At 36.0% G+C, this 20927-nt stretch overlaps 1 protein-coding gene across 1 annotated transcript; it reads left to right on the forward strand.

Annotated features, from left to right (window-relative positions):
* Positions 1-51: 51 nt before the first annotated feature.
* On the forward strand, positions 52-20807 carry LOC133175520 (protein split ends-like). The gene is made up of 18 exons (XM_061310639.1): positions 52-224; positions 580-870; positions 1087-3337; positions 3508-4137; positions 4346-4518; positions 5061-5282; positions 6231-6279; positions 8258-8419; positions 9117-9170; positions 9498-9545; positions 9702-9766; positions 10000-10083; positions 10346-10666; positions 13566-14173; positions 14260-14393; positions 17774-17857; positions 18196-18249; positions 18737-20807. The coding sequence occupies exons 2-18, from the start codon at positions 614-616 to the stop codon at positions 18830-18832; spliced, it is 5292 nt and encodes a 1763-aa protein (XP_061166623.1). The 5' UTR covers positions 52-224; positions 580-613; the 3' UTR covers positions 18833-20807.
* Positions 20808-20927: the final 120 nt, after the last annotated feature.

The following is a 20927-nucleotide window of genomic DNA, read 5'->3' on the forward strand; positions in this document are numbered from 1 at the left end:
TAAGGACGCAAATGTAAAATGTAGATAGGGATATTCGTGTTAAAGTTGGTTGTGTATTTTAAATCATATTAGGTTTACTGGTATAGATTTGTGAATGTCCACTTCAGGTACACGCGGGACAGAGACTTTATTTGTGCTGCACCGCCGACAGTGATTCATGTTTTGACGTGATTCTAATTTTGTGACCAATGTTTTCACAACCGGTGTATGACAGTAAATTAACGGTGCGTATCGTTAAATACATGTATAACCGATCTAATATTGTTTGATTCTAAATTTGCTCTAAGCTTTTTATACACAATCACACAAACTTATAAAATTGATGTATAAATTTTTAAATGAGAAGATAAGCCCGAAGCAAATTTTAGTCAGACTTTCACTTTTTTTTAAATTTTATTTTAAAGTTTTAGTTGGTGTTAAATTTATGTACTTCTCATTTATGTTTACTTATTTTTAATGACTAATTATCATGATAATTCTGGGGCTAAAGCATACTCTTTTCATAAATTAACACAGGTTTAAATTTTGATTTACTAAAAGCATTGAAATGCTTACGCTTCAATACTACTGGTTTTACAGAATGAAGATAAGTGTATAACTAAAAATTTACGCCATGGATGAAAGTGAAGTAAAACCAAGCAGCGGCACTGAAGACGTTGATCAAAGCGAGGAGGAGAATCAGAATGATTTGGAGGAATTATCAGAGCTGAGTGGTGGAAATGGATGGAGAATCCCTGATGAAGACTCCACAGGAAGTACAGCTCATGAAGAGGCAGATTCTGTAACAAGCAGAGATGGCTCTCAGAAAGTGTTTGAGAGCATGTTCACTGATAGTGATGGAGGAAGCACCATCAAAATGAATGAACAGTGGTGAGTACTGCTTAAACAAGGAAATTGTATAGAAGTCAAGTGAAGTGTTGTAATTCCCATAGAGTAAAATGTTAATTCAGTTGTAGTGTGTTTACAAACTTAACTTTGCATCGGTAATGGCTCTAGTTGTCATATCTTGTATTTTGTATTTATTCATTCCATGCTGAAATTCAGGGAGAACTGTATGGTTCTTATGAATGCCTTGTTATATTGCAGTCACTCAGATGCAACTCAGACAGGAGAGAATGAGCCCACAGCAGGTGGTCATTCACCAGAAGTAAAGGAGGAGCAAAGATCTTCTTCTATTGACCCTAACAGCAAAATAACTGTCCAGTCAGACGGTGCTGTTATGGAGAAAGACCAGCTTATTGTAACAGAGAGAGAACTAAATGAAGAAGATGGGATGAGTGACACTAGTGATGTTGTGAACAATAATGACATACAGAGCCCCAGGGAGATATCACCAGAAGAACAGGCAGCCAGGTTGGAGAAAATGCCACCTTCCAACAAATTTAAGACAGTGGCCAGCTCAGGTAGTTTGTTCAGTGAGGATGGGTATCAGACATTTCCAGGGGCTGATCAGAGCCGGGAATTGTTGAAGCGTGAGGTGTACGGTCGAGAGGAGGACAGCGACAGTGAGGCAGTGAGTTCCTGTACAGACACTAGTCATCTAGCTCAACTCATTGTCGATCATGTACTGGATAATGTGGTAGGATCAATTCAAGATGAGAGTGATTCTGACACACCTGTGAAAGAACTACTAGAGAAACTGGAGCATGATGCTGAGATGGAGGAGGAGCTGGATTACATGGATCAGGGAGGAGAAGATCAGGTCACAGAGGACAAAGAGTATGCATCAAAGATGGAGCTGGAATCTGATCTGAAGCCAGATGAGGATGACATGACTGACTTCCAGCTGGATGAACCACAGCCAGCAGAGGAAGAATGTATGGAGGAGAATGATGATAGAGTGAAAGATGGAGGTGATGAAGAAATAGAAAGTAAACTGGAGGAGGACAACACTGTGTTTGACACAAGGGGAGGAGGAGCATATAAGGTGGATCCTCAGTTACCTATGGAGAGGAGTGTACCAGATGTCCTCGAAAGTCCTAAAACAGAGGAGACAATGGAGAATAAGATTCTCGAAAATGGAAGACAAGTTAGACTCATGAAATCAAAAGACAGTGGAGTTTCAATGAGTTATGCTAGTGAAAGTGACAAAATTCTACAATCTAGGAGTATAGGTGCCACAAGTACAGGCAGTGAAATAGACAAAGTCAATGAAACAGTTCCTGAGCGGAGTAGAGAACCAGAGAGAGTCTCGTCAGACTTGGTACAGGAGTATGACACACAGAGACCCATAGAACAAACAGAAGAGAGAGGAGCAGAAAAACCATATGAAATCTCATCATCATTCAAAGAACTTATTCCTGAGGATATCACAAGGGACTCTGTTAAAAGTGATGCTTCAGAAAGTGTTGTATATCCCAAAGACACTGCTAGTCTGGCTTACACAACCGTGTCATCTCCAGGGTACATTGAACCTTCATCTATAAACCCAGACCAATCCTCATTGTCAGTTAGATCCCAGAAAATTGATTCAGTTTCATATGATAGAAACAGTTCACCTGCTAGAGCTGTGCAGACTCCTCCAAGAATGGTGCTCAGAACCAAGAAAGAATTTGTTGTTGAAGAAAACCGTCCAGAACGAGATGCAAATCCAGATTTTAGGAGTCGGGATCAGCAAAATCAGAGAGAGGTTGAGATGCTCAGGGAACAAATGATATTGGACAAAGTGAGAAAGGACATGGCAGCCAAAGAGAGAGAGATGAGGAGACAGATAGACAGAGAGATGAATGAAAGAATGGAAAGAGCAAGACTGGAACAGGAATTGTTGTCAACAGGAGGAGAGTACTACAGGAGTGAGAATGACCTATCACACAGTACCCACAATAGAACCAGTGAACTGGATACCTCTGAGTCATCAAGGTTAAAGTACACAGACAAAGTGTCATCTAGATCCCCGGTAAGTGCTGCATCACTGAGCATGTCGGTGAGGGGTTCTTCTGATGTAGGCATGTCGGAGGATGACCTCATTAGGAGGTACCAGAGAGAGCTGTCACGCTCAGAACAGAGAGAGCTGTCACGCTCAGAACAGAGAGAGCAGAGACAGTATGACGTCAGTGGAATAGACACATACGCCACTCTGCAGAACCCACGGGGCCAACATGACAGTCTGTCGTCTGAGGAGCAGCATCGATTGGAGGGAATGTCTTATGCAGATATGAGTCAACATGACAGTGCAGTGCCAGCAAGCATTTACTCTAGCTATAACATCCCACCTCCTCAATATAATGTGTCCACATCGTTTGGAGCTCAAAACTCGAGCCACACTTCATCAGATTTAGAAGCTCCTCCCCCTAAATCTGGGTCTGTGCCTCCATTCAAGACACTTCATGAACAGCAGGTATGTGGTCAGCTGGTCATAAAAAGCAGAGCTTCATTTAAAAGTATTTTTTTTTTAACTCATGCTTTAATTTTATTTAACAAATCGATGTTGAACATGTCCCTAAGTATAATTATTTGGGAAAATAAGTTCTGTGATACTGTAGATTTTAATGAAGAGTTGGATTTCAGATGGGTTGGATGAGGATGTTTAAGACAATTGAGGAGCAACACCACAATGAGTTGAAAAATCAGTATCGGCAGCATCAAGAAACCATCTTCTCCATGCAGCACCATTTAGAAAGTGAACTGTTAAACCAGCAACAGATACTCAAACAGAGGTTGTCTGCCCATAAGGAAGCTCTTTCACAAAGTGTTAGTCCAATTAAACCAAGTCAAGATAGGAGACTTGATCACAGTGAACTTGCCAATGCTAGTCAGATGTTAGAAAGCACCAGGTTAGGGACAGAAAACTCTTACAAAAAGCCCTCCCAAAAATCTTCCCCAAGATCCAGACCACTGGACCGCTCACCTGCTATGGAGAGGCACTCCACTCCTCCCTGGAAAGAAATTTACAGAGAGATTCGTGGGAAAGGAATCGACAGTGACAGGGAGACGGAAGATAATGAAGAGGAGACAACTCCAGTCAGACGGTCCCTAGAGGAAGATTTCATGTCTCCCTCATCCACACTGAGGCAGCCGCCGGTGGAGGAAGTCGGGCCTCCACCAAGGAAATCTTACAATCCACCCCCCAGTGAGTTTCCCAGGGGTGGGGTATTTAGCAGTCCCATGCCTATTCTCAGGAAAGCTAATGTGTCTCAGGTAGGACAACATTTGCAGAGAAGATTTCTATGAGTTTTAGATTTATTTTATGCATGAGGTTTTCTGTAATGTGAATATTAGTAAGTGTGATTTAGAAATACTGGATTATTGTAGCTTAATATCTTTAAAATACTTTTATTGATCTATTTTTCAACTTTGTTCATTTATACAATTCTACTGTTATTCATCTTATGGACTTGTATTCCAGAGTTCATCCAAAAGTAGGAGTCCCAGACAACCTGATAGGAGTTCACCCAGAGTTGCCATTGGGGATGACCTTTCACACAGAGATGACAGCAGATTATTGGACAGTCGGTCACGAGAGAGTTCAGCTGATGCTCCTGTAGACAGCTTGACATCAGAAGAGTTCTCATCACAAAGGTTAGTACATGTATGTTAACATAGTATACAGGTACCCATTCTTCACATTTTGTCAGATAATTAAAGTTTCTATGTACATAAATACTGTGGAGTCATTTTAATTCCTGGAGATCAATATTTGTGGATAAGCCAAATTTTGTTCGTGGGGACGTAATTTCGTGGATTACTTGTTTATACGGTAGATTCAATGAATCAATATATTAACAACATAAACGTTCACGGGGGTTGTAAATTCATGGGTAAGGATGGCCCACGAAGTCCATGAACATTGGTCCCCCACAAACATTGATGATTCCAAAGTATTTTAGCTGATATTAATATTATAACAGCATTTCAAAGTTAAAAGAAAGAAAATTCTTTAATTGATGTAAAACTTACTTACATCTATCTATAATACTGTTATATTGAATGACAAAAGATTATCACATGTAGTTTAAGAATTTTGCTTCATAGGTTTTGTGCTTTTCTTCTTAAAATATTCTTGATTTTATTGAAGGTCTATCATAAAGAGTTATAGTAATGATAAACAATTTCAGTTACAGAGCAAATCTTCGAGAGAAACATGCCAAGCACTTGTCGGATCTGAGGGAGTATTACGAACAAGAGATTCTTGAATTACGGGGAGCGTTATCACGATCTGATGACATCACCAACAGGTCACCATTCAAGCGTGTCGCCAGTGAGAACCAGGCTCTGATTACTGAGAACCATTCTCTGAAGCATGCTAATGAAGAGATGGAGAGCCAGCTCAATGTACTACTCAGGTTAGCAGGGTATAACTCAATATAGTACTCAGGTTAGCAGGGTATAACTCAATATAGTACTCAGGTTAGCAGGGTAGAACTCAATATAGTACTCAGGTTAGCAGGGTATTACTCAATATAGTACTCAGGTTAGCAGGGTATAACTCAATATAGTACTCAGGTTAGCAGGGTATTACTCAATATAGTACTCAGGTTAGCAGGGTGGAAATCAATATAGTACTCAGGTTAGCAGGGTATAACTCAGTATAGTACTCAGGTTAGCAGGGTATAACTCAGTATAGTACTCAGGTTAGCAGGGTAGAACTCAATATAGTACTCAGGTTAGCAGGGTAGAACTCAATATAGTACCCAGGTTAGCAGGGTATAACTCAGTATAGAACTCAAGTTAGCAGGATATAACTCAGTATAGTACTCAGGTTAGCAGGGTAGAACTCAGTATAGTACTCAGGTTAGCAGGGTATAACTCAATATAGTACTCAGGTTAGCAGGGTAGAACTCAATATAGTACTCAGGTTAGCAGGGTATAACTCAATATAGTACTCAGGTTAGCAGGGTATAACTCAATATAGTACTCAGGTTAGCAGGGTGGAAATCAATATAGTACTCAGGTTAGCAGGGTATTACTCAATATAGTACTAAGGTTAGCAGGGTAGAACTCAGTATAGTACTCAGGTTAGCAGGGTAGAACTCAGTATAGTACTCAGGTTAGCAGGATATGACTCAATATAGTACTCAGGTTAGCAGGGTATAACTCTATATAGTACTCAGGTTAGCAGGGAATATGTACCAGGACAATTATTGGAATAATATTGAAATAATATGAAAATACATCAAAAAGACATAAAATGTTTGATGTTATGTGAATAAAATTTTTAAGAAACTTGATAGTTGAAATTATAGATGTTGTAATAGTGTAACTGATGAATTGCCTGTTGGTTTATTTTTCAGAGAGAAGAGAGAGCTGGAACAAAAGGTTCATGGTCTTGAAAGACGGGCCGTAAGTTTATTTAATGTAAACCATTAGGAGATACCAGTATTAACCCTTAATTAATGATACATTTTTAGCTCACCTCGACGAAGTCGAGATGAGCTTATGCTATACCCCCGGCGTCGGCGTCGGCGTCGGTGTCGGCGTCGGCGTTAGCGTCGGCGTCCCAGGTTAAAGTTTTAGGAGCAAGTCCCATTCCCAAGTAACTATAAGCCCTACCTGGACCAAACTTGCATGGATGATGCATCTAGGGATGGACACTACCACACTTGTTTCGGATGCTGGATCTGACCTAGATTTTCCAGATGAGTGACCAGGTTAAAGTTTTAGGAGCAGGTCCATTCCCAAGTAACTATAAGCCCTACCTGGACCAAACTTGCATGGATGATGCATCTAGGGATGGACACTACCACACTTGCTTCGGATGCTGGATCTGACCTAGATTTTCCGGATGAGTGACCAGGTTAAAGTTTTAGGAGCAGGTCCATTCCCAAGTAACTATCAGCCCTACCTTGACCAAACTTGCATGGATGATGCATCTAGGGATGGACACTACAACACTTGCTTCGGATGCTGAATCTGACCTAGATTTTCCGGATGAGTGACCAGGTTAAAGTTTTAGGAGCAGGTCCATTCCCAAGTAACTATAAGCCCTACCTGGACCAAACTTGCATGGATGATGCATCTAGGGATGGACACTACCACACTTGCTTCGGATGCTGGATCTGACCTAGATTTTCCGGATGAGTGACCAGGTTAAAGTTTTAGGAGCAGGTCCATTCCCAAGTAACTATAAGCCCTACCTGGACCAAACTTGCATGGATGATGCATCTAGGGATGGACATGGCCAAACTTAGTTCGGATGCTGGATCTGACCTAGATTTTCCACATGAGTGAATTTTAGCCATATTTTAACCAAATTAGCATGGATGATGTATCTAGGGATGGATACTTCCAGACTTGCCTTGGATTCTGAATCTGACATACATTTTCCAGATGAGTGACCAGGGTAATTATTTGGAGTAGCTATATAATATTATGGCCTGTTATGATTAAACTTGCATAGATGGTGCATCTAAGGATGAAAACTTCCAGACTTGCTTTGGATGTTGGAACTGACCAAAATTTTCTTGATTACTAAACAGGTCAAAAGTTTTTTGAGCAGATCTATAATTAAATCAAACTTGCATGGATATTGATCTTGGGATGTACCCTAACTAGAAAAAAATATGATGTGAAATTTGCCTTACATGTAGATAACATTCGTCGAGGTGAGCTTCGTAATCTTTGATTACCTATGTTTAAACAGGTGGTTTATAGAGGCAAAAAATAGTTGTGGGATTAGTATTTTAATCATGCTTTTCAAAGTCAGAATTGTAAGAAAGGGAATATTTTGCAAGTATAATCATAATATGCAATATTGAATACTGTCATTTTTTTGTTTGAATTCAAACATCTGTGATTGAGCACATATTGATTTAACCTGAGCTTTGAACTCTAATGAATATGAAGTGTATTTTAGTAAATATTTACATTTGCTGTGATTTTCTACTAAGCCAACTGTGAAATTGATTTGAAAGCCATTTTTGTGTATATTCACGCGTAGAAATATACACGGAGAAACTCGCGCTAAAGTGATGTCACAATGAGACTACAGAGATGTTAATAAAATATGATGATAGAGGGCAGCGAGAATTCAAACATTTGGCACATTTAAACATGTAAAATATATAAAAAGCACGCTTCATGAAACATGCCTACGTGACAAGTCTGTGTGATTTACACACCAATAACTTGCACAAAACTTAAAAATATTCCTTAAATGAATTTCAGTACCTTACCCTCCTCTTTACAAGGAAAGTGCTTAATATAGTATCAAAAATGGACAGGTTAGGAAGCCATCATTATCAGTTTTTTCCCCTCTGTTATCTTGACAGAGTGAATATGCGGACCATTATAAGTTCTTTCCTCTCTTTTATCTTGACAGAGTGAATATGCGGACCATTACAAGGAAGCTCAGGATAAGATCTCTACTTTCCGTAACAAAGTGGAGGAACTTCAGTACCAGAACCGGACTCTAGAGGACCAGAACCAGCATCTGGAGTGTCAGATAAAGAACCAGACGGAGGCCATTAAACATTACAAAAAAGTAAGTCAGTACTAATTACAGCATTAGAAAGAATTTATTTCTGTAGAAGCACAAATTTTCATTGGGATAAAATTTGGTTGTTTTGTCATCTAAGAAGGTTTCATGAACATTGAATTTCCTTATTTTTAAAGTAACCTTACTCTATATATAGTCATAAAAATTTTATGCAGGATTTAATTTGGTTGATAACGATATTAAATTTCCGGCGAATATTTCTGCTTTTACGGTATGTAAAACAACAGATAGTCCAGAAATATACAATATCAAGAAGAATCTTACTGTAAACAATTCTAATTAAGACAGTATGTAAAACAACAGATAGTCCAGAATAAACAATATCAAGAAAAACTTACTGTAAACAATTCTAATTAAGACATTATGTAAAACAACAGATAGTCCAGAAATAAACAATATCAAGAAGAAACTTACTGTAAACAATTCTAATTAAGACATTATGTAAAACAACAGATAGTCCAGAATAAACAATATCAAGAAGAAACTTACTGTAAACAATTCTAATTAAGACATTATGTAAAACAACAGATAGTCCAGAAATAAACAATATCAAGAAGAAACTTACTGTAAACAATTCTAATTAAGACATTATGTAAAGTATTGAAATTCACTAGTACTAATAATCACTATGAATGGATGGAATTTAGAAATGAAGCTGTTTTACATTTCCTGTTTATTACAGACTCAAGATGAACAAATAGAAATGTTGCAGAAAGACAGGAATGCATATCACAAGGTAATGATTAAATCTCCTTCTCAGGGTGGTTTTTATTATACCGCTACTGAGAATTTGACATCATTTAATCTGTGTCTCAAAACAATTGGGAGTTTTACATTCCACAGTTGTTTCCCTTATAAAAGACTAATATTCCTTTATTTCCTTATAGACATCTTATATGTTAATGAATTGTTAAAAGGTAAAAAGCCTGATAATCAGTGTTTGTGCTTTACTTATTTACTTAATACACATTATTCAATATTTCCTCGTAAAGTGATTAAAGAAGCACCGACTGCAAAAATACTCATTTGGTACAAATTATAACTGTTTTCTGCAATGTTACAGCTTGTTGATAAATATGAGAGTTTGGAGAGGGAATTCAATGTCTTGAAGGTAAGGCATAACTACACGACCTCAGAGGGGTTGTGAAGTTTTATAATACTACTAATATCCTAAAAAGTTGATATTGTGGATAAATTAATAATGAAACTCACAGTTAAGGCTAATGGTGACTTTATTCTGATTTATCAGTCAGTTGTTTAATTGTAGGAATCCTTCAATGTGACAGAAAACAAACTGTATGATGCTCGCTCAGAGGTTGTGGAATTGAACAGGTACAGGATCAAACGAAACACAATACTTTGAAAGCAATCTTTGGTATATCACTAAAAACTGTACACAATCCTTTGTATGGTAAAGGTAAAAAATCTGTTGTATGGAGTAAAGTTTGGATACAAAATTTGTTTTTTTAAAAAGTGATTTGGATGAAAAAATTCTGTTTTTTTGTACAGAATCTGCAGGGATTGTAAGATGTACCGTAAACTTGTGTGGGTTCATTGTTTTGTAGAACTGTATCAAAGCTAGAGCTGGAGAATAAGAGACTGGGGAGAGAGAATGATAACCTAAGACACAAGCTGACACAGAGTGCTAAGTAAAGTCTTCACACTTCTGTCTTAGAGTTTTAAACACTTTTTCTCTGTTTACTGTTCCTAAAAGTCTGTTTTCAGTAAAAATTGTGTACAAAGCTTTCAGCAGTAGAAGAAAGAGAAAAAATGGAAGAATATTTGTTAAAAAGTTTTCAGTGAATTTTGAATCCATATTTATGATATAGATGCATAAAGCATACATGAAAACTACAAACAAATCATTGTTATAAACCTGTGATGATATAAAACTAAAACTTTCTCTTGTAGTGCTGTATCAATACAGGGACATTTTGATGAATCTTACGGCAGCCCTGGCCGACTTCATCATCCATCTCCAGACAGAGACACTAGCCATCGGACACCGTATGGTACGTCAGCAGATGAAACAGAGATCCCGGTTACACACTCTCGCAGCAGAAGTCAGGAGATTCCCTTACGGACTTTAGCAGAGGACAGAGAGGTCAGGTCACAGGGTCGTGATCGCAGCATCAGCTCAGAGAGAAATACAGAATGTAGAGTGAGGGAAGGTAGCAGGGAACGTCGACCAAAAAATACCTGTAACACTTACGCTGAAGTCGAGGAGATGGAGTAAGTAAAGAAAACTAATTGTATTGTAATGATTACTGTATAGGGGGAAAATAACTCACATTGTAAATATTTGCTATATTCACGATGTTAATAAATCCGTGAATTCAAGAAACCATGAATAAGTTTTCAATAAATTTTTTTCTTTGAAATTTAAGTATAAACTACAATAGGTATATACATACGGACATCACAAAATCATTCAGTAATGAAGAATGTTACTCGTCATTCAATTATTTAAATTATCACGCCTATAATGACCTGTATTTTTTGTAAAAAGCTGTTTTAATACTTGAACAATCAAAACACATGGGTCATGGGTTTTGATTACCCATGCGTAACTAACATTACCACATGTATTTGTTACCTGATCATGCGTATTAGTTTTTATCCCATGTTTACCCCTTTATCCCGTGGATATGACTCATTGGATAAATTTTTCATAATCCACAGTTGTGACATCACAATGGTTTTTGCGTTAGCGCAATGAAGTAAAATAAAGTGGAGTCCTATATAAAACAGTGTAAAACATTGGTTGTGAAGTATTAAACATGGGATAAAAAGAATCTCCCATGATTTGTAGTTGGATATGACTTTTATCCAACTCGTTGTGTGTTTTTATCCCCTCACCAAGGCTCGGGGATAAAAAACACACAACTCGTTGGATAAAAATCATATCCAACTACAAATCATGGGAGATCCTATATTTATCGACATTTGGATGTTAAGAAAATATATGGAAAAATATTATTTTGTCGAGGTACATTATTAGTTATCCAGGTCCAATCAAGGGTGTAAGGGGATTTACCCGGGTTTTATTCCATACACCCTGAGGCCGAAGGGTGTGTGGAATACAACCAATGGTAAATCCCTGTACACCCTTGATTGGACCTGGATAACAAATTTATTTAATTAACTATTTATTTTAGGGATGTCAATTTTGTCAGTAATTCATATTCGAATATTCAATGAAAGTATTCGAATATATTCGAATATTCGATTAAATAAATAAAATCTGTTTTATTTTAAATATGCATCATCCTACTCTCATGAAAGGTTTAATGTAGGTTTATTATATTGGATGTAAAATTGTATGAAGACTTTTGTAGGTGTACAATAAGAAATTCCATTTGATATTTGTCAATGTTTGAAATAAATAATTGATTTAAATGTAGAAAAGTATAATTTTAACAAATGAAACGTGTATTTATAGTAGCTCCAACTGAGGAACCAGTTGTCTTGCAAAAGGCAAGATAGTCGTAACGGTTAACTGTTCAGATTTCAATATGTGTAATTAATTACGATTATCTGCCTGATAAGAGATATGATTATAATCTTTGATACAATGTAAACAAATATTTCCATAGACAATTTTCCTAGGTAATTAACTAATTTCCCGATAATGAATATAAAATTCAGGACTATGTACAACTCAAGATAATCAAGTAATTTACACATTTATTCTGAAATTAAGCAATTTACAATATTTATAACAGATTAATTCTATCGGACATTCATTCAATGATCAATTAATTTTATTTTGATAAGTATACTCTTCACGCCTTTTAGACATTCTTAGATTTCATTTGTTGTCCTCGATTCTATAGATCCGATCGTATCTAACTAATAAGAACTATGAGAGTACGTTTTGTATTATACATAAAGCATTATTGTACAATTCTTTAACACCTTACTCAAAACAAAATACATGTAATTTAGTAGATTTATTAAATTAGAAAGTAGTGAAAGGAATCAGGCGATCGAAGTTGATCGCTAGTAAATTAAACAGGGATAATTCCAGCACTGTTCTAATAAAAATTTATTAATCACAGTACTTCTTTTTATGAAATCTGAAAAACGCCGAATATTCGAATCTTAAATTCATATTCGAATATCAACTCATCGAATGAATATTCGAATGTTCAAATATTCGTTGCCATCCCTAATTTATTTATAGGAATTAACTATTTATTAATAGGAAATTTATTTCCTATGTACCCAAATAAATTCTTTGTAAACAAGTCCAATCAACTGTGTTTCAAGCTATCGATAAGATTTACTACATCCTACAATGCATCGTGATGTCTTGTTATTTTCTTTTTATCATAGAGAAACTATGCATTGTGACGTCACGTTTTTTAACCCCGGCTCAAGTCGGGTGTATGGAAATTTACACCCGACTTTGTAACCAATCAAAGCTCGTGTTACAAGCTACATAGGAAATAATTATTATCGTCCAGTGGATTTCGCTGTGATGTGACCTTGGGGTGTAGATGTACTCGTCGTAATAGCATACAGGAAAGTCATTCGACTTTTATAGTCGAAGACGTTTAACGGCTCTTGTTTTGATTAATTGTAAGTTAATCACCAAATCTAACCACTTTATTTAAACATCCCTGAGTATTGTTCATTAAGTGACTACATAATGCTGATGAATGTTGTTCTTGCTATACTGGATACACACAAGGGAGGTAACTTTAATCATATACCTATTCCTTGAATTCATCAAACCATGATCATGTCGAGAGAGAAAAGCATGAAAATTACAACCCGTGAAATTAATCCCCTATACAGTAAATCAAAAAAGATCAGAAATATGAATATAATAGATGCAGTTTATTTGTTTCAGAATTAATTACATGTTAAATTTGAGTAGTGGACATTGATAAAAGTCGATTAATAAGTGTTAAAAAAGTAAGCTTTTAAAAGCGACTTCAAAACATTATGTCCTAAGTACACCGTACGTGTATAATTTTGTATTCTATCAAAGCTGTAAAAAAAATCCTAATAAAGAATCTTCTATCAGTTCATCTGTATAAGGAAATAACTTGTCATAGATAACAGTTAAAGCTCACCTGAACCAAAGGCTCAATAGTAGTAAAAAAGTATTTAAAATTTGCAGAAAATCTCGACAGAGACCGAAATCTGCCCCGGATTCCAGAAGCACCCCAGACAGTAGAGGAAGTCCTGGGGTTGAGCAGACCTCCCCAGTGCTGAGGGCTGAGAGAGAACTGTATAAACTCCGAGAGATCATGAGACAGGCTGACAAAGCTGTCGAGTCTTCATCTCCTCCACAGCCAAAACTTCAGAAAAAATTCTATGGCAGTGAGTCAAGGCTCTCTGTTAATAGATCTGATTCTGGTTCCTCAGTTAGTAAATCAGACTCATCTACCAGTCCCAAAATCAGGAAAAATAAATCAGTTAGCACGTCTTCAGTAAGGTCTCAGAAAGTAAGGTCATCCAAATCATCAAGATATCCAGAATCTAATTCCATGTCAACACCATCAAAAGCAAAATTTGAGACAAGCCCTAGTGAATTTGACAGTCCAACACGATTTGATGTGAGGGCTGGGGAGAGGTCTTCAAGTAGTCGACAGTATAGTGATTCTACGCCCACTCGAGACACTGGGTTCAAAGCTCGACAGAACTCTGTACACAAGGATAAAAGAAATGGGGAGGTCAGAGGCAGCAAAGGAAGCAGGGACAGAAACTCACTAAAAGCAGAGAAAGGTGAGCTCCTATAAATGACAACAAAATCACTTTATTTCTGTCATCTCTTTTGTCACAGTTTGATTAATAATCTTTCTTGATCCCAGACCCCCCTGTTCCAAATGGAACTGTAGAAAGCACACTACATAGAGTGAAGGAGGGGGACTTTGTGTCAAGGCCAGAATGGGAGGATATCTACACATCCATGGCCAAGCCCAAGCCAGACTCCAAAATCATGCCAGTAAGGAACTTTTTTTTGTACCTTAAGACTGAAAAAGTGATGGAGAAGATACCAAGTTATAAAATTTGCTTGAAATTTCGGTTAAGCAAGTGTTGTACCTCAAAGTATTTTCAAAATATAAGCAGTGAAACTTATTCTATACATGATTTTGTTCCCAATATTAAATTGGGAGGCATATACAGAGTTATACATATCTGTTATGTTTATCTGTCTGTCTGTCTCTGATTTGGATTCCCAACATGAAGTGGGGCTTTCAATTTGGATGTTCACATTAGCATCATAAATTGGTCTGAAGAGTTCAGATGGGATTAATTTTGACTACAGGATCAAAAGTGTGGTTTCTGTCATTAAAAACAAATTCTTATAGTTTCTGAGTAATGACTCAAGAGGATTTTGAATTGAATGTTTGCATAATAACTTGGTCTGATAAACAGCTTCATTGGGATTGCTTTTTTGGATCAGGGGATCAAATGGCTTGGTAGCTTGAAAATGTTTCTATGTAATAGGTTGGGAAGCTTTAGAACTGGAATCTTTGCCCCTTAATTTGAGCTGACAATGTCACTTGGATTCATATTTAGATAGGATGGCTTCTTGTCCAAAAATAAATTGATGGTTTCCATGTAAATTTAGAGAGTATGTGTTAAGATATTTGCTCCATATGTTAGCATTATGCAGACTTGTTGTTTTTAGTATCCTGTAGTGCATGTCAAAGTATTGATAAACAGGTTTGTTATTATTAGAGAACAGATTGAAATAGAGTTGAACTTCAGTATTAAGAACATCTCAAATACCAAAGATATGTCAAAGTGAGTTCAAAGTCCCACTCACTTTTTAGCTCTTCTGAGCCAAAGGCTCAAAGAGCTAATGCTATGGCCATTTGTGCGGTGTGCGGTGTGCGTAAACTTTTTAGAATATGGGCCATAACTCAAGAACCCCTTGGCCAATTATTGTCAAATTTGTCACAGGGTATCCTTGGCCCAAGGGCTCCCTTTTATACTAAAACTGGGGTTGTGACCCTTTAACAAGGGGAGATAATTAGGAAAATAGAAACAAAAGTACTGGTTGCTAAAAAATCTTCTTCTCAAGAACCACTGGGCAGATTATCACCAAACTTACACAAAAGGATGAGGATATGTTGAAGATTAAAATTTGCACGGGGATTTACCCTGGGGCAAAGGGCGTGGTCTCAAGGTCACTTCAAAGTTGACCAAAAATTACATTTTATTAAAATGTTGATATTTTGCTTACTATAAGGACTAGGATCATCAAATCTTGTCAGTTGGTGCATCTAAGGACCTCATATCATGTTGACTCAAAAGTAGGTCACAGTGACCTACTTTTTAAATTTTGCGGCCATTCTTTTTCAAAATGATTTAGAGGCATATTTTGAACAATTTAAGGCCTATGATCATCAAACTTTGTCAGTTGATGCATCTTGGGTCCTCAAAGTACGTCAACTAAAAAGTAGGTCACCTTGACCTACTTTTTGAATTTTATGGCAAATCTTTTTTAAAACAATTAAGGTCAATAATTCGAATACGGGGAGGCTTAGAATCATTAAATCTTGTAAGATGATGCATCTTGGGGCCATAAAACATAGTTATTAAAAAGTAGGTCACTGTAGTAGGTCACAGTGACCTACTTTTTGAACTTTGCAGGCATTCGATTTCAAAGTGTTTTAGAGGCATAATTTGGACATTTTAAGTCCTATGATCATAAAACTTTGTAAGTTGATGCATCTTGGGTCCTCAAAAAAGGTCAACTGAAAAGTAGGTCACCGTGACCTACTTTTCAATTTATATGACTATAATTAAATATTTCAGGTACTAATTGGCTTAGAATCATCAAACTTTGTCAGTTGATGCATCTTGGGTCTTCGGAGTAGGTCGACTAAAAAGTAGGTCACAGTGACCTACTTTTGAAAATTTATGGCGTTAATTAAATATTTCGGGTACTAATTGGCTTAGAATCATCAAACTTTGTCAGTTGATGCATCTTGGGTCTTCGGAGTAGGTCAACTAAAAAGTAGGTCACAGTGACCTACTTTTGAAAATTTATGGCGATAATTGAATATTTCGGGTACTAATTGGCTTAGAATCATCAAACTTTGTCAGTTGATGCATCTTAGGTCTTTAGAGTAGATCGACTAAAAAGTAGGTCACCGTGACCTACTTTTGAAAATTTTATGGCTTTAATTAAATATTTCGGGTACTAATTGGCTTAGAATCATCAAACTTTGTCAGTTGATGCGTCATGGGTCTTCGGAGTAGGTCGACTAAAAAGTAGGTCACCATGACCTACTTTCGGAAAATTTATGGCTTTAATAAAATATTTCGGGTACTAATTGGCTTAGAATCATAAAACTTTGTCAGTTTAGGCGTCATGGGTCCTCGGAGTACAACAACTGAAAAGTAGGTCACTGTGACCTACTTTTGAAAATTTATGGCTTTAATCAAATATTTCGGGTACTAATTGGCTTAGAATCATTAAACTTTGTCAGTTGATGCGTCTTGGGTCCTCGGAGTACAACAACTGAAAAGTAGGTCACGGTGACCTACTTTTGAAATTTTATGGCTGTATTTAATATTTTCAGGAATTATTTGGCTTAGAATCGTCAAAATTTGTCAGTTGATGCATCTTTGGTCCTCGGAGTAGGTTGACTGAAAAGTAGGTCACTGTGACCTACTTTTGAAAATTTATGGCTGTAATTAAATATTTTGGGTACTTACTGGCTAGAATCATCAAACTTTGTCAGTCGATGTATCTTTGGTCCTCGGAGTACAGCAACTGAAAAGTAGGTCACGGTGACCTACTTTTGAAAATTTATGGCTTTAATTAAATATTACAGGTACTAATTGGCTTAGAATCATCAAACTTTGTCAGTTGATGCATCTTGGGTCCTTGGAGTAAAACAATTGAAAAGTAGGTCACTTTGACCTACTCATAAAATTTTATGATTATAATTTTAAAAAATATTTTAGGTATTAATTGGCTTAGAATCATCAAACTTAGTTGATGGGTCCTTAGAGAATGACAAGTGATAATTAGGTCACCATGACCAACACTCAGGTACTAATTGGCTTAGAATCATCTTGGGTTCTCAGAGTGTGAATTGGAATTTCAAGGGTTTATGTAAATATACAGGATACTTCGAGGCTTCAAATAGAAGTGATAGGTTGTACAGTTTATCAGAAGAGCGATTCAAGGCCCATGGGCCTCTTGTTTATCTGTGTATTTTAGCTCCAATATCTCAAATTCTTGGATATCTTGATGATCCCCCCTCCCCCCAAGTCCCATGGAGTTTAAGATAAAGAATTTTGACTGTATATATAAGTACCAATATTTTTCCTGTTCTATTTTTGAATATTTTCTGTTTTCAGATTAAACAAACTGTGAAGAATCACCTGAGTACCATACCAGATCTGGAGGCTAGATATGATGAATTACAAACAGAGAAAAAAACTGTATGTAGCTCATCTAGTAAACCTTGCCAGTTTAACTATTTTAAAATTATTTTTAAAATGCTTATTCAAGGAAACCTTTGAAGTTTTTGACTAACTTCTTTATAGACTTCTTCATAATTGTACAATTGGTGAGATTTGGGGAGACTGTTAGGTTTGTGACTGTCTAATTCTTTATAGACTTCTTCATAATTGTACAAATGATGAGATTTGGGGAGACTGTTAGGTTTGTGACTGTCTAATTCTTTATAGGCTTCTTCATAATTGTACAAATGATGAGATTTGGGGAGACTGCCTAATTCTTTATAGACAACATGTGTTTAATATTTTGTCAATTTCAGCTTGAATCCCAGCTCAGCAGGGTGCCATCACATGGAAAGGGGAGACAACAAAAGGTGTGTTCTATTGTATATTTTACAGTCAGCTGTAGTATTGAAAGCTCTACATTTAAAGGTGGATTCAAATGAAATGGCTTTGCAGTTTTCAAGATCTATTTTTTCTTCATAAATGATGGATGATTTTTTCCTTCAAACTTATAAGAAATGGTTACACTAATTACAGAAGTTTGTTATTTAAACTGATGAGGTAATGTTTGAATTGATATCTGTGGCAAAGGGAACAGCTCATGCTCATATATTTACTTCCTGGACTGCCATTATAACTTACCCTGGGTTTATTAATCTATTGGCTACAACCACACTTTTACTGTAATGGATTTAACTTTCTAATGACTGAACCAGTGTTTTCTGTGAAGTACTTTTGTGTGAAAATAAAGGGCTTATGACTAATTCAAATTTGATGAACTGTAAATTTTAAAGATTTTTTAACTTATCTATTCCCGTTTTATTTTGAATTGAGTTGTTTTCCTTTCCTTCTTTTCAGGAAACTATAGAGGAGAAGCTGGATGAAGTCGAGAAGGAGCTCGGCTCGGTGCGGATGTCACTGAAGAGATACCACGTGTTGAAGACTTCTATATAATCAGAAGGATTCAGAATTCATACGGGTGTTACTGTAAAAATATTATGCTAAACTTTGAGTAAGTTACTGGAGAGGTACTGTGTCATGAAATATAAGAAGGAATTTAACTGTCAGTCTGCTGTAGTCAATAATGGAACAGAAACGCTGTACCTCAGTCCAGTAGTACATCTGTACCAAAAGTGTTCCCGTCTATAATGCCAGTGCCCAGTATAAATGTCTGGAGGTCTTCTGACCAGTATTCAATATACACCAGGGAGTTCTATGTATTCATCTGTTTTTGATTTGCTATGGTTGTTCGTGTTTGCTGGTGTTGGGGAAATCATTTGTTGAGGAAATTTGTTACTGTCTGTTTAGGTAAAACTTGTTGTTAAACTTTTTGATTTTATATGTAAAAATTACTAATGATAAGTGTTTGATTAATGGGTAAAACTGGGCCCTATGATGAGTATTCACAAAATGACATAAAATGTGTGTGTATATGATTCTCACTGATGTCATATATTAGTGGAATCTGTTCCATACATGGTCATATACATAGTGGATGTAATTTTGCCAGTTGAAGCTATATTTTATCATTAGTAGAGTTTTTATATTATTAATAGTTACTATAGAGCTCTATCACATGACACTAAGGAAGGGGAGACAATTGTATGATATACAGTATTATATAATCCTGTCTTTTATTGTGAGATGTACAAGTATTCAGTTTCTTTTTATAGGTCATTTAGTCTAGTCCAGATTTGTTATTTATTATTTTGTTTTATCAGCACAGTAAATAGAAGACTTTAATTAAATGTAGAACACACATGTGCTAAATTATTCTAAAACTACGATAGCCTTTTTTTGAATTGTTAGATTTATTTTTGATGCACACTTCAAGCATGTTAAAAATGGTTGCTATCTAATAGATATTTAAAACTTTATTTTATTTAAATTAGAAAACATAGTAAACACCTATTTACTGGCTATGAGGACAATAGCAAGTTTATTGCCCCCAAGACAGCAACTATTTCACAAGGTGCAGCCAGGGAAAAAGTAACTATCAAGGAGGACAATAGACTTGCTATAACTGTCGGAATAGTCAGTAAATAGGTGCATTATTATATTGAAGCAGTTATGTCAAGATTGGGATAAAACTGCAAAGTTCCAATATGAAATGGGGGGGGGGGGGGGAAATGAATGCTGTGTGTGAATAGTTCGACGACTATTTCACCATGGGCAAATACAGGTAGAACAAAAATATTTCACAGTATAGACTGTTAAGAAAAATATAGCTGCAGGTTTATTTGTCATATTTCTATATAGAAATAGATATACAGAGGTTTAAAAATAATTTCTATTTATTTAATAAACCCAAAATAAATATGCAAAAGAGTCTATCTTGAATATGTTTTATTTTAAGCAATGGATTCTTAAAAGTTCATTAAGTTCTTTAAGCTAAATTGATTATTTTCCAAAAAGTTGTCGAAATGGCAAAACCATTTTCCAAAAGAAATGGCAAAACAATCCAAAGGTACCCCCTAAAGTTTTGGGGCTAAAATTTTTTTTTGAATTATTCTTGAAGACATGAAATATGACATTAGTATGATCATTGCCATCGTATGTTATTCAGCTTGTATTGTTTTTTTTTTGTTTTTGTATGACACCATTTTCATAGAAGAAATGTTTTATTTTTTGTTATTTATACACCACATGCTTCTTACAAATCATTCCAAACCGTCCAGACTTAATTATTGTATGTTGACAACAATTGGACCATTGTAGTCAGTATTTTTCTTATCTGCACATATTTACTAGATATAGACAAGAAGCTAGATTACACAGGGAATCAGATTTTTCTTAATTCACTCATTGTGAACAAGCAGATGATATTCTGAATGGCACCAAATATTTTACTCACATCTCTATAAAATTTATGTACTATGTACCATTTTCTAGATATAAATTAAATCACATTGTCTGGTTGGTGAATCAATTTGTACCTTTTAATGAAGTTTGATGAAAATATCTTGAAGTTAGATAGTTAGAAATTGACAGTGTGGTCAAGGTCACAGAAAAGCTCAAAGCAAGAATATTATGACACAGTTGAAAAGTT

The sequence above is a fragment of the Saccostrea echinata genome, unplaced genomic scaffold (assembly GCF_033153115.1).
Source record: "Saccostrea echinata isolate AGI-Se365-2 ecotype Australia unplaced genomic scaffold, CSIRO_AGI_Sech_v1 ptg000062l, whole genome shotgun sequence".
NCBI classification, from domain to species: domain Eukaryota; kingdom Metazoa; phylum Mollusca; class Bivalvia; order Ostreida; family Ostreidae; genus Saccostrea; species Saccostrea echinata.